The following is a 13,874-nucleotide window of genomic DNA, read 5'->3' on the forward strand; positions in this document are numbered from 1 at the left end:
CTTCCTCTTCCCAGTTTGCCTCCAACTGTACCTTGTCATCAAATTTTTATATGACCTTGGAAATAAGATTTCAAGTTTAATATGTCCTTCTTTATCTTCAAATTCTTCAACAAAAATTTCCCTCCATTTTTTTTCTTAACTGCACTTTTCTGCTATCTTCCAAATTCCAGAGGATACTACTAACCCTTCTTTGTAAACTTCACGACTCTTATATAAATAGTATGTAAGGTTACTTTATATAGTACTTTGTTTTCATCTATTTCACTTATCATATCTAATAAGCATGATCAGTCAGCCAATCAAGTCAGTCAAATGAATACCATTTCCAAAGTACTTGTTTTGAAGTAACACATATTGGTATCAACACTTAATAGGCTTAACAGTGAAATATTACATAGGTTTAGTTCCACAATCCACAGGTGCCAAAAACTATTTAACCTCTGAACTGAAACATTTCCTTTTCCAAAATGCAAAGTTTTTTTCCCCTCCCTTACCTGCAAGAAAAATTATCTACTTTAGTTTTTAGTTATATAGAGAAATTAATTAAGTCACACAGATTATACAACAGTCATAACAATATAATACCTTGCTGTACAGATACAACCTCTAAGAAATACCAACCCAAGAGGTCTCTAAATACAATCAGTTATAAACCGGCAATACCCAAATAAAGTTCATGGTAAAAGACAGCAGAGGGTTTCAGGGAGTCCAGTTTTGAGGTATGCTTTCTCCCCAGTTGTTATACAGGCACCAAACTATTTTGTTACTAGTTAACAAGTTGACTCATCTGTGTGGGGCACTGGCACACAATAGCAGTTGTGTTCTACTTCACAAATAACTATACTTCATTGAGTTTATGCTCAGTGGGGCAGTGTTTGCAAACCACTTAGATTCCAAGACAGAAAGAGCTACAAAAATGAAACATCCAGTCCTTCTCTGAGGTTTGTTATTAGCCTCTGTTAGCCACAGGTTACAGGGCACTAAACACTATGTACTGTGTGTTTGCTCCTAACCACTAGGAAAAATAGCCTATAACATCTTTCTGAAAACTCCTAGAAATTTTTTAATTAATTTAAAATCTGGGAATTTAACTGGGACATATTTCAATTCTTAGAACTAGTTCTTGTTAAAATATCTTACTAATTCTTTTTGGGTGTCAATTCAATTTGGTTTCAACCAACACTATTCAATAGACTATGGCTAAAGTTTAATGATACTGGGGGAAAAGTGAAGAGGGTAAAATAATCAGTTTTATTTAGGCCTAAGTTAACTTCCACCCTAAAATAAGCTTCTTCCTGGATATTAATAAATGCTTTTTAAAATAGACTTGCTAGTTTAATAGGCCAGACATGGATAAGATAATTCTTTCTAATCACAACACAAAGTTATAGAACCTAAAACAAATTCCTAAATAACACATTAAACTCATGTCCTCAAAATAGCTAATCAAACATTATTTGTGAAATATTTTTGTATTGTAGCATGTGTACACAATCCAAAGTATTCATGAAATGGGCAATAGAAAGAATCTACAACTCTAAAAGCAATACAGATCTACTTTTAAGAATAAAGTATATGATTATATAGTATAAAGTGATTAAGCATATTAGAATGTTTACAAAAGTATTGTTTATGGTTATAAATAATAAATCAGCTTTTCTGTCCTAGATAGATGTATGTTTATATCTATTTTAACAAAATAAACTACTAATAAATAGGCTTTGTATATTTTACCATAGCATTCACTTTTGAATTTCTGGAAAATAGAAAAAAGTCATAACATTATCATTAGTTTATGACAAGTCATTTCATCATCTGGAATTCTCAGTTTCCTGGTCAATTTCATGAAAATAGTCATGATTTTCTTAGGAACACTATACTACATGATTGTTTAATAAAGCAGGGTATGGGCTGATAACAGCCACAAAAACTGCAAGGTGTGAACAACATAAGGCATCAGCAAAAGGAAAAGCATCAACATGGACCTTCAAGACAGAGGCCTATACAAGTTCTAAGAGAAAAATAACATTTACTTTCTCCCAAGAAATGAAGCATATGAAAAAAGAGAATCGAGACATTTTACTAAACCTAAGGACTCCCCCAAAAGATGGAAATTCTCAAAATTTCCACAAATTTTCATATTAAAGCCTGCTGACTGTAATCAACTATTTAATACATAAAACAATATGTTAAGGGGATGGTTAGGCAATATTGTGAATGTACTAAATACCTCTGATTATGTACCTTAGAATGGTTAATTTTATGTTACATTATTTTCACATCAATTCTAATTTTTATATAATAGTATTATATTTTAAATGACTTTTAAAAATAAAATAAATAAATTTTAAATGATTTTAAGTAAAATAGAATTGATAAAACCCAATTCATGAACATTATATTTCCCTAATTTTTAAGAAAAAAGGATTATTTGAAGTTTATATTATTTACTCTTGAAATGCATAAAGTACTCCTGTTCTTCACTAACTCTAGATATACTATAAAAATTATCCTATTTGACACCAAGAATAAAATATCATTATAAATTAGATCAGTCTTACTTTTATTTAAAAAAAAAAAATCCTTTATGTGCCCAGAAGCTAAATTTTATGGGGCAAAGAGGAAAAAGGGTACAATTTTCAAATTGCATTTTATCAAACACAGGAGTAAATCAAGGACTGCAACTTTCTACATATCTCTGTCCAGCCAGTTTTCTTTAGCTTCATGTCCACTTTAGTTCTAATTTGTTTAAAATGGCAAAAAAGCCAGACACACAAATCTTATATACAGGTTTTAAAAATAATAGTGCATAAAATAGCAGGTCATATAATCACAAATGTAAATGTTAAACATAAGTAGAAATATTTTGCAGAAAATAAGGAACAATGTAGAAAAACAAAGAAGAAGGTTTTAAGAATCAAATTTTTGTCCTTGCAACTTAAGTTTTCTCCTTTTCTATTTTTTATTATAAACAAATCATCTAATAATACCTACTTTATTATAAACAAATCATCTAATAAATTTAATTTGACACTGCATTTTTCAACTGCTAACAATAACCTCTAGAAATATAGATGGCATGTAAAAGACATTAAGAGTTTTCTAATTCCTACCAATTCCCTCACCCAAATCATTCCAAACATAATTTGGGGAGAATGAAACCAAAGGACTGGCACAAATGCAAAATGAATCTCTCTCATATCAAGGAAAGATTAAGTTAGAAAGAGTGTATGCGTGTACATTTTTATAAGAAGAGTATTGTCAGTAGTAGAATAACCATAGAATTTATGTCATACCTGTGCTCCATAGATATATTTATCCAACATCTTTCCTCCTATTGTCTGCCCTCCTATATCCCAAAGTTGAAGAGTAACATTCAAGTTTCCTAGAATATAAAAAAAAGTATATAAAAGTTAAGTAATATGAAGCAACTGAGCGGAGTTTCACAGAACACCAAGTCACAAACTCTGAACCTAATGTGCCTTTTATTCTGAAAAAAAATATTTGGAACTGTGAAAATAGTGTTGTCAAAGAAGTCATAGTGGAGAATCTAGGTTTATGCCTTTACTTCATTTCCATGGAACCACATTTATTCTTCTTCAAAACAAAATTAAGTATGCTTTAAGTTATGAACTTAAGCCTTAAAAAAAACACAAGAAATATTCTGAACCTTAAAAAAATGTAAATATTCTCAAAGAATAGAACAATAAAGTACATGTGCATGGAGTAAGAAACATACTTTGAAAATAAAAATTAAAGCTTGATAATATTAACCCACCAACCCACATGAATTTTGCTGTCGGTTCTAAAACTCACCAAAAAAAGACTATAAAAATGCATCTTAATTTCAACTCAAAGAAATATTTTTATTTGAATGTCTGCTATATACTAATGGTAAACAATCAAAAAATATGTTTTCAAATTTAACCTGTAAAATATGAACACATTTGATGACCTTGGGTCAGAAATGATATAAGATACCCAGACCCAGTATATTTCTAAACAAGATACATTCATACATATTCAAAGTATGTCCACTGAAACAAATTATATGTGCTTCAAAGTCTTGATAATATACTGTGATTAATTCTCTTCCCCCATGCAAGCACGATAAAAGCATCCTAAAACACTAATTAAAAAGTAATCTTTAAAATTCATTTGTATAGTTTGTAAAATATTTGGGTAAAGCAAAATGTGTGCAATAAGTTATTTCCTCTCATCAATGCAACTAATGATTGAGCTATAAAAGTGAATGATCATGTCCAATATGCATTTAGTTTATCACTTCAAACTATTCTTGCTCATAGCACTATGTTGTTCTCTTCAAAGTCTCAACAAGCATCTTCTAAATGACTTGCAAATCAGGAAAATCCATATAAAAACTGAGAAAATGACCTCACTTCCAAAACAAAAAGAATTATAAAGACAAGAATTTTTAGGTCAATGTCAAACACTAAAAAAAGGGAATGCTAGTCATATCATTTAACTACGAAACTGAAAAGAAAGTAAGACATTGGATTAACCAGCAAAATTTTACCCTTACTTCTAAATTTTGGTGGGTTTGTATTACAATCTTTCCATTGTTTGGATGTAGGCCTGCTCCATCTGCCACCGCACAGAGGATTTCCAGGAGGAACTTCCATTAACATTAATGAGAGCTACTGAAGTTTATCACCCACCATCATTCCCAAAGAAACACTTTCAACGCTCACAGAGTAATGAGTGAAACAGTATTAAAGCCCTATGAATGCAAAAACCAAAATGTCACAGACTAAGACTTGTCCAACAACCTACATAAACCCAATTTCTTAAAAAATCTAAATTTTTGGAGAGTCAAACCAAAATAACAGTGTTACAGAATACTGTCTCAAATTTAGTAGATGAGAAAGCTAACCTCAGTAAAGGTATATGTTTCAGAAGTCCCTAGATAAACAGACAGTAATCCATTCATTTTATTTGAAAAACTCTTTACAGGCATTTGTTTATATCAAAAGACAATGCTTAACTCTTATAGTGAGTAAATTATAGAGTAAAACTATAGGCAATGCTTATTAATTGCTAAAGGGTATTTAATCCAATTTTTTCAAGGTCAATAATCCCTATTACTTAACCTCACATCAAGATAATATAAAGCTTTTTGCCTTTTTTTTTCTTTATATTCTAATACTAGATCCTATCTGAACTAGATATTGTGAATCCTTCAACTTTAGGAACACGCTCTTCATTACCTGCTTCCAAATACTGACTATAATCATCTTTAAAACCCTAAATCATCTACCTATCTCCAATCTAAGAGATTTATATTCATATGTTGAAGACACTTTTTAAAATTTATACCTTTTCAAACACTGTTGTTTGCTTGTTGCTTTTCTTTTTTTAAGATATAGATTCTAGTGACTCAGTAGTAAAAATAATTATGCATTATTGATAATCCACCAAAATTATCAGCAATGCATATTTTGCTAAAATATTAGTGAAAAGCAATTTACTATCATTATATCTTTGACAAGCGGTTATTAACTTCACAGATGTTTCATATACATAGAAATACATATTTTTAACTTCTGCATTAGAATTTTAGGCTTATAACACATAAAACTAAAAACGGGGATTCTCAATTTGAGGGAAAAAGTCATGTAAAGATGTGATTCAAATCAATTTTAACTTTAGGTTTGAAAGTGTAAACATATGAAGCCTCCTATTATGTTTTCAAGATGACATACCTATAAAGTTGCATAAGCATATTCAAGTAATACTATAATTTTTTTCAATCAAGTCTGCATCTAATACAAATGTGTAACAAATAAAGAACATCACAGATATTGTCAACAATCTAATCTCAAATGCAAAATGCGATAAAGTCCCTGCTCCTCTATAAGAAATGACATGTAACTAGGAAAAAAACAAAATAGATGGGGTAACAAAATACAAGTAAGTTGTTTTTGGTATGAATCAAAGCCACCAAGAGGACTCAACAGTAACCTTGTAAAAGTACACTTGGTGCCCTGGTTAACCTTACTTAAAGTGCTGCATAGTCAAGATGAAACTAAAAACACAAGACTGCCCACTTCTTGTACTAAGACTTAGAAATCCTTTTCACAGTAGAACGCTGTTTACTGGACTGTACCCACAAGCTTCCTGAAAGTATTTTGACTAAGGCTCTTAAGAAGCTCTATCAGCAGAATCTCTGACTAACAGATACACTATTTTAAGCAGTAAAATCTGCACAGTGGTTGCATCCAGACTATACAGAATACCGGATCATGAACTATACTAAAATGGATGAGTATTTGCAAAGTAATGACCTTGAAAACCTGCATGAAGAGAATGTGAATAGATGGACACGAGGTTTACATCCCTAACAATCTGACTGTTCAGAAGACTTTACTGAAATACTAACAAGTATTAGATTCACAAACGATGCTGTTTTACCATAAATTCAACAATGCTTAACTTAGCAAATGATACAAATAATAATTCTACATTGAACACTTACAATGAACTGAAATTAGGGTGAAAACATATAAAGGATGAACTACGAACCTTGTGATTATTTGTATTTCTTAAATACACATATTAGTTACATAAGATCAAGACACACTAAAACAATTTTGAGTCCATTAAATGGCAAAAAAATAAAATAAAATCCCATCCTTTTAAAATGTAGAAATTTTTTCTGGAACACTGTATATCAAAATAAAAATTTCATCAGGAAAATTAAGATATAAATTCATTAAGAGCATAAGCTTCCAAGAGCATATGTTTCCATATATTAGCTCAGCACTCACCTAACACATAAAAGCCATAGGTTGAATGTACTGTACCACAAAAAAAAATTTTCTTAAAAGAATATATGTTTCCTAACATCATTTTTTAACCTAAATACTTTGTAAGCCTAAATTATTATACTTTAAATTTGAATCTTAAGAATACCAGAACTTTTTACAAAGTAATCAGAATTTTTAAATTGGTAGCACTATGCAATGGTCAGAAATCATCACAAGTGTCACATAAATAGTCCAAGTCAGTCTTTATAATATTTAAGTAGGTGCTTCCTCCTTTATTTAAGCTTTCAACTAAATAAATGAGAAAAATTAAAATTAAAAAGACAAAAAGTTGGTGCTTTTACTAATCAAAACAAAATAGCTGATAACTATTGAGGTTCTCTATGAACAACTGGCATCCCTGAGAAAAACTGGCAAAACTCAATTTTTGATATGTACATTATATGATTTGTGACTTCCCTAAGTGTCTTGAATGGAGCTTTAATCTATCTATATGAGTAAGAATGATACAAATAAAAATATTTTCAGTTTTTAATACATTAAAGAAAAATACAGATGAAATAAAGAATGCATGTTTCTCATTAAACCTCTTACTAAACAATAACTTAATTAATGGAAAAGTTAGAATTCTTTTTTCCTCACGTTGTCTCTCCTATTCTTCATTAAGAACTAAATAAAAACAATCGAAAAATAGAATATATTAATAATGAGAGAAGAAGAATACCTCAATTATCAAGAGTTTTCCTTAACTGCTCTACAACTTTTATGGGGAATAGTCTGATAGGTGGGGTATCTGAGAGGTTAGCAGATTTTAATAATACTGGAATTTATTAAATCCCATTCCCCTGTATCAGTTGCATTCTAGTATATGCATTTAACATCATACCATTTTATTCAAATGTGTTTCCTTACAGAGAAGAGGGTGATGGTTTATAAAGTCAATCAAGATAAACTGCTTTTAATAAAATACTTTAAACATAGAATTTGACATTGAAATTGAATGGACAGAGCATTTTAAAGCCCCAATTGTTCAGAAACTAACTTAAAACATAAACCACTCTTTTTGTGTTATTATTTCCCTGTATTTCCCACAAAATGTGCTGCAACTGGCATCTAAATAGTTTCTTTGCATGGTGAACTGAAACATCTTGAATGCTCAAACTGTATTTTTATGAGTGCCTAGGGACCCTAAATTTTAGTGGTCTATTAAATGCCAGCAATTTCATGCTGCCTTGCATAAAACAGCATTCACATATTAGAGCACAGAAGTTCCATAGCTACATTATATTTCTGTTCCAACTTTCAAACAAAAAACTGAAGTAGAAGCTAATCAAAATAATATTTTAAAAAATAATCCTTCCCAATCTTTTCAGTTAGTTAATACAATATCTGTTAACAAATGTGTAGCATTTAATTTTTTAACACCTTTTAGAATTTTATAAGCAAATATAATTCATCCTCAAAAAATGTATAGTGGCCAGAAATAATGAGGGGGTGTGGGAACATATAATCTTTTTATCGCTCACATGGACAATATGCCTTCATGCAGATGCTGATTAAAGTTAAACTTCCTACAACAGATTTACTGATTGCATATATTTTCTTGCAGAAGCAGCACAAAAATTCATTTTACACAATTTGGCCTTATGTTTGTTATTGCAATATTTGTACAATTTTCTATGTTAAGACTTTTTTGTCTCTTACCTGGCAATGTTATCCTTCTCAAAAAGAAATCCAGTCCTATAGTTTGCTTGTACTGTTTTCCAAAAGTTTCTTGAGCAAAACACGTAGCTAAGGAGGTCTAAAAAAAAATTGATGCACAAAATACCAAAATTAATTAATGGAAACATAAGACTACTACTAAATCTTATTAAGTATTTTCTTAACATTTATACTCCAATTGATCCACCAGACAACTTAAAGCAGCTCTAATCAGTTACAAAGGGGAAGGAGAGACCTAATACCCCCAGGTAAACTTCACTTGCTAGCAGCCAGCAGTGGAAACAAAAGACTAATCAGTTAGATCTCTTCAAATCCCCTGGCTGTCAAGCAAGGGAAATTAGAATTAGAGAATTATCCACAAAGAAAATTAAAGGAACATGACCAATAATCTGAATCTGACCTATCAGTTCAAAAAAATGTTTTCAGAGAACTCTGAGTTTCACTTATAAGGTTAAAGATTTTGAGGGTAACTGTTCTCAGCTAAATAAGAAGAAGGGGAAAGTAACTTATAAAATTTCTTTTCTTTTTTTTTTTGCAAGAAATTCATCTTAACAATCTAATTTTCCTCTGTTAAGGATATTAAATGAAAATAATTAAGTAGAATGACCCTGATATGTATCTTTTACATAAAGAAGCTAGCATTATTAAGATTAATATAAAACAGGCAATATAAATCCTACTCAAGGTTCATGATGCTTAAAAGTCATAAGATTATAACCAGAACAGATAATTACCTACTTTTTTTAATAAAAAGGTTTCATTCAAAAATCCTAAAGCTTTTTTTAATGTATTTTTTCTAATCAAAGCAAATGAATAATTCTGATAACAACTCAAATAACTCAATAACTCAGATTTCTTAAACATTTTAAATGCACTATTATTATTTGAAAACCTCCCCAAAAGGACAAAAAAGGCAGCTTCACTAAGATTTTATACTTCTCAAGACAGAGTGCCAAAGTTAGGGTAAAATAACCCTTTTTTAAAAGTTAAAATTAGATGTCAATTCTTAAAATAACGAAAACTAAGATAAATTTTCCAAGATAGCTTATTATAGTTAATTATCATGTAAGAACAGCAGTGTAAAAGAAAACTTGGCCAATTTTTAATTTCTTTTAATAAGACGTAAACTTCCTTTTACACAAAACCATATTTTTCACAAATGGCAATTTGTACACCCTAGCCCCAACTTTTTAAAATATTTACTCAGAATTTGTAATAAATTGCTAAGATATTTGATCAAGTAATTATTGAGCACTACCATAAGAAAGATGTTCTACTAGACATATAGAAATAAACTCACTACATTTGTTACATCCTTGAAGCATATAACGATATCAAAACTGAAAGACAAGAATAAAAGAGGTGAGTATTCTTTTTTAAGTCTTTTTTGCTATCTTTTAGCCTAATTGTGCCTCCCTTGTAGCAAAAAAATCACCTGTAAAGAGACTCAAAGTTCTGAAGAAAAATAAGTATGATCATTTCCACAACTACAAGTGCTTCAAATGTTTAATATATAGGTGGTTGGAAATGTAAAAGTAAGGAGAAATTTGAGGCACATGGAACAGCATATTGTCATTTGAAATAATTTTTCATTTTCATTTAAGATTCTCAATATTTAATATTTTTATGTTAATATTCAGAAAAATTCTGAGTAAACTTCTTTTCTTGGAAATAGAACTTCCAAGATTTTTAAATATTTTTAATTAGCTCACTACATTTGTTATATCCTTGAAGCATATCATATAACAATATCAAAACTGCCTCAAATATTTGAGGCAAAAACAGTCTCAAAATCAGAGGAATTTCGATTGGACTTAAGTATAAACTGTCAACAGTATAGGTCATAGGAAACACAAATAGGTTCTTATTCAATCATTTCCTGACATCCAGCTCTAAAAATTATTCAGAGAATCAACTGAATCTATAGGAGAGAGGCTTCTTCAATTGTATAGACATCATCCCACCTTTCACACTCAATAATTTCTCACAAATTACTACAGATACCATTCCTAAAGATCATAAAGTGAACTACCACCAGCTACCATATCTCAACATTTTTATCTGATTCTTTGTATTTCTTGTTTGGAAAACTAATATTAACATCTTTAAATCAAACTACATTGTTTAACACCATAAAACAGCAAAAAAGACTATTTTGCCTCAAAAATACCTTAAGAAATGTTTAATAAATCAGAATTGAAAATATACAGAAACATGTGCCACTGGAAGGAGTAACTAAATTTCTCTTGAAGAAACTGTTAGAGGTCATGTCAGTACTGTTCTTTATTGCTTCTGTCTGTGTGTATCAAAAATGCACAGAGTTCAAAGGAGCAAAAAAAACTAATGCTAGAAAAATGGCGAAGAGTTAAATCAGGATACAAATAAGAAGTTGAGTTCATAAAAGAAAAGGACAGTAAAAGGAGAATGGAATGTTGACAGCTGCCAATAATTGGAGGCTGAGTAGGGTAAGGAGAAAGAAATTTTTCACCTAAGAATTAAAAAAAGAACCTTAGGTTTCAAATGCCCATTTCTGAAAATTTCTGACAGGAAAAGAAAACTGTTCCTTTTTAAATGCATTGTTTAGTCAAGAGGATGAAGAGTAAGTTAGAGCACCATAAAAAATATCACCATTATTCTTTGAAGCAGAATGATAAGTCCTGATTCAACTATACATAAGTGAAAAACTGTTCTGTTCTACAAGAGACGGAACTTAAAACAGAGATGAAAAACTATAATTATTCACACTAAATTAGCAACTAAGTAAAAATATGTAGAAAAGCCTAAATTTTGGAAAACATGGATTTGAAATTATGAATAATTACTCTTCAACTGAGTAATAGATGTACAGTTAGATAAAAGCCAGAAGAAAAAAATGAACAAAAGTTTATAGAAATATGATAACATATGGGATAATAGGTGATTGGAGGATCATTTCACAAATGTACTAATACTATCGTCATAATTTTAAATGGAAAATAAGCTTAGTTACTAACTGAATTCAATAAAATTTAGAAAGCAAAAAATTATGTGGCTTTCAAAATAAAATCTAAATGATAAAATCATAAAAACCTAACTTGAAATTTTTATTGAATAAGTGTTAGAACAAGGCTGACTTGTAAGTTTATAACGATTCACTTATTCAAAATCCTTTTTAAGTGTCCAAAACATTCGTAAGCTAATAAAGTGACCCCATGTTCTTTTCTTTCCCAAAATATTTAAAGGTAATTACAACATATCGAAGTATTTGCCTCAGAATAAAACTCAGTAATGCAGCCTGGAAAGATGAAGAAATGATAGGATTACTCCAATTTTGAATAAGAATGACATCTTTCCCAAGGTCTCTAAACCTCGGAACTTCAGCAGCAGCAATCATGCAGAGCAAACTGCCAAGGAGGATTCGAAGAGAAGCTGTCACCGCATTAACCAGGGTCCCAACTACACCAGCAACATGGTAACTTGAAACCGAAAAAGGGGAAAGGCCAGCGTTTCTGAAGGCTGGCTGGGGAAAGGGGGCGGGTAGAAGAGAGGCAAACTTTAGCAATATTCCCAGAAAGTGTGTTGGCGCCCTGGACAAAAGCAACAGGTGTGAAAGTACCCGGGGCAGAGGCTCTTCCATTTATTTGGAAAGTGGGTCTCAGACCCTCTGAGATCCCTGCAACCCTCCCTCTCCCCCGAGCAAATACCTGGCAGTTTATAGCACTGCAGGAGTCCCACAACCTGGGGTCAAGAAGCCCAGGTCAGGGGCACTGGCTGCCTGGGGCTAGTCTCAGGCAGGCACTCATTCATTCTTTCAACCAAAGATCACTGGTCATCGAAGGCTGGATTTTACGGCAGGGGCCACTGTCATGCTGGAAGTTCTACCCTAAGCATCTTGCGGACAGCAGGAGCTCAAAAAAACATTTGTCCAACGTATGCTTGTACTGACAGGTGCTGTGCTGGGAACAGATATGAAGAACAGGTATGATACTAGCTTAGTTACTAACGTTTATTGAGTGCACACCGTGTTCAAAGAGCTTCGTGTGTATTTTCGCATTTAATGTGTATTTTCACATTTCACCCCTGGCGGCGACCCCGATCGATACCATCTTATGGACGAAACCCAAATAGGTTCGCAACGTGCCCTCCAGTGACCCGCCGGGAAATGACGGGCCTGATCCTCTCGCAGGGCACCTGGGTCCTGAGCGGAGTTCTGGGGGCTCAGTGGGCAGCGCAGGCATCGGGACCTGGAAGGGTCGGGGGCGCCAGGTGCGACCTGCATTGCAGGCGGAGGTGCGGAACTCCCCGGCAGATGCTCGCCAGCCTGGAGGCGAGGAGCTGAAAGTCCCAGCGAAGGACGCGGACGCGAGTCTTGAAGGAGTTCGCGATCCCGCGGGGAGCTGGGGACCCACTTTTCTGTTTTTAAGGGGGCGCTGGAAAGCTCTCCGCCTCCGAGCGCCCGCTCCGTGTTCGGCCGCGGGCACCGCCAGGAGGCCGGGCCTAGGGGCGCAGGGCTCGGGGCGAGAGGCGACACCGGAGGGGCGGAGGCTGGGGCGCAGGGGCCGCGCCGGGATTCCTGCAGGCCTGTGATGGCTCGCCCGCTCGAGGACTGACCTTCCCGGAGGTGCCGTCCCCCAGCACGACGATTTTCAGTTGCCGGTCCTGGCTCTCCTCCTCGGAGTCCGACATGGTGTCCTGCGAACCTGGCCCGCCCCCCGAAGTGGAGGGAGGAAGGGAAGCAGGAGGCCTCCGGGGGCGGGGGAGAGGAGGAAGGGAGGTGATGAAGGGCCGACCCCCCGCCCCGGAGTCTCCACAGCCGCTGGAGGAATCCAGGGAGACTCACTCTCCGGGCGCCATCTTGCCCGCCTCCCCACCCCCTGCGCGCAGCCCCGCCCCTGCGCCTGACGTAGGGCGCGCGCCCCGCCCCTGAGCCAACCCGTGCCCTTCGCGAGCCTCCCCGGCAGGCTGGACCACTATGATGGTGTAGGGGTGTTCTATTGGGACTCACGAGACGCAGCGCTGCACTGGCGGAGGAACTTTGCTGGAAGAGAAAAATAAATATGTCTTTCAAGATAACTATAGAAAACATGAGCATATAAGCTTTCAAGCGTCCTATTAAATTCCGCTCTTTCTGTCCCCGCCTGAGACGGTCCCTGAAGCAAATGGTTTAGCCCAACGAGGTGTAGGATGCTGATGCTTGGTTGCCTGGGAAGCCGGGAGTCGAAGAGGCGGTGGGGCGTGGCCTGTCTCTGGGCACCCACGCGCGTGACGCTAAGGAGCCCAAAGGGAGCGTGTTCTGCAACCGACTTGGGGATGAACGTCCTGAGCAGCAAGAGCGCTGGCCGGCAGCAGGGCGGTGGGACGCTGACTGACACCGCCCTCCAGGCGATG

At 34.4% G+C, this 13,874-nt stretch overlaps 1 protein-coding gene across 2 annotated transcripts in view; it reads right to left on the reverse strand.

The window, feature by feature from the left end:
- The window catches only part of Rab28 (RAB28, member RAS oncogene family), a 91,790-nt gene extending 78,440 nt beyond the window's left edge, over positions 1-13,350 (reverse strand). For both annotated transcript variants that reach the window (XM_076864781.1, XM_076864782.1), the window contains exons 1-3: positions 13,098-13,350; positions 8,490-8,586; positions 3,297-3,385 (exon numbers count right to left, since the gene is read on the reverse strand). In XM_076864781.1, the coding sequence (XP_076720896.1) occupies positions 3,297-3,385; positions 8,490-8,586; positions 13,098-13,172 (261 nt within the window). In that variant the 5' untranslated portion in view covers positions 13,173-13,350. The remainder of the gene's footprint in view (positions 1-3,296; positions 3,386-8,489; positions 8,587-13,097) is intronic.
- Positions 13,351-13,874: the final 524 nt, after the last annotated feature.

The sequence above is a fragment of the Callospermophilus lateralis genome, chromosome 8 (genome assembly GCF_048772815.1).
Source record: "Callospermophilus lateralis isolate mCalLat2 chromosome 8, mCalLat2.hap1, whole genome shotgun sequence".
Taxonomy (NCBI): domain Eukaryota; kingdom Metazoa; phylum Chordata; class Mammalia; order Rodentia; family Sciuridae; genus Callospermophilus; species Callospermophilus lateralis.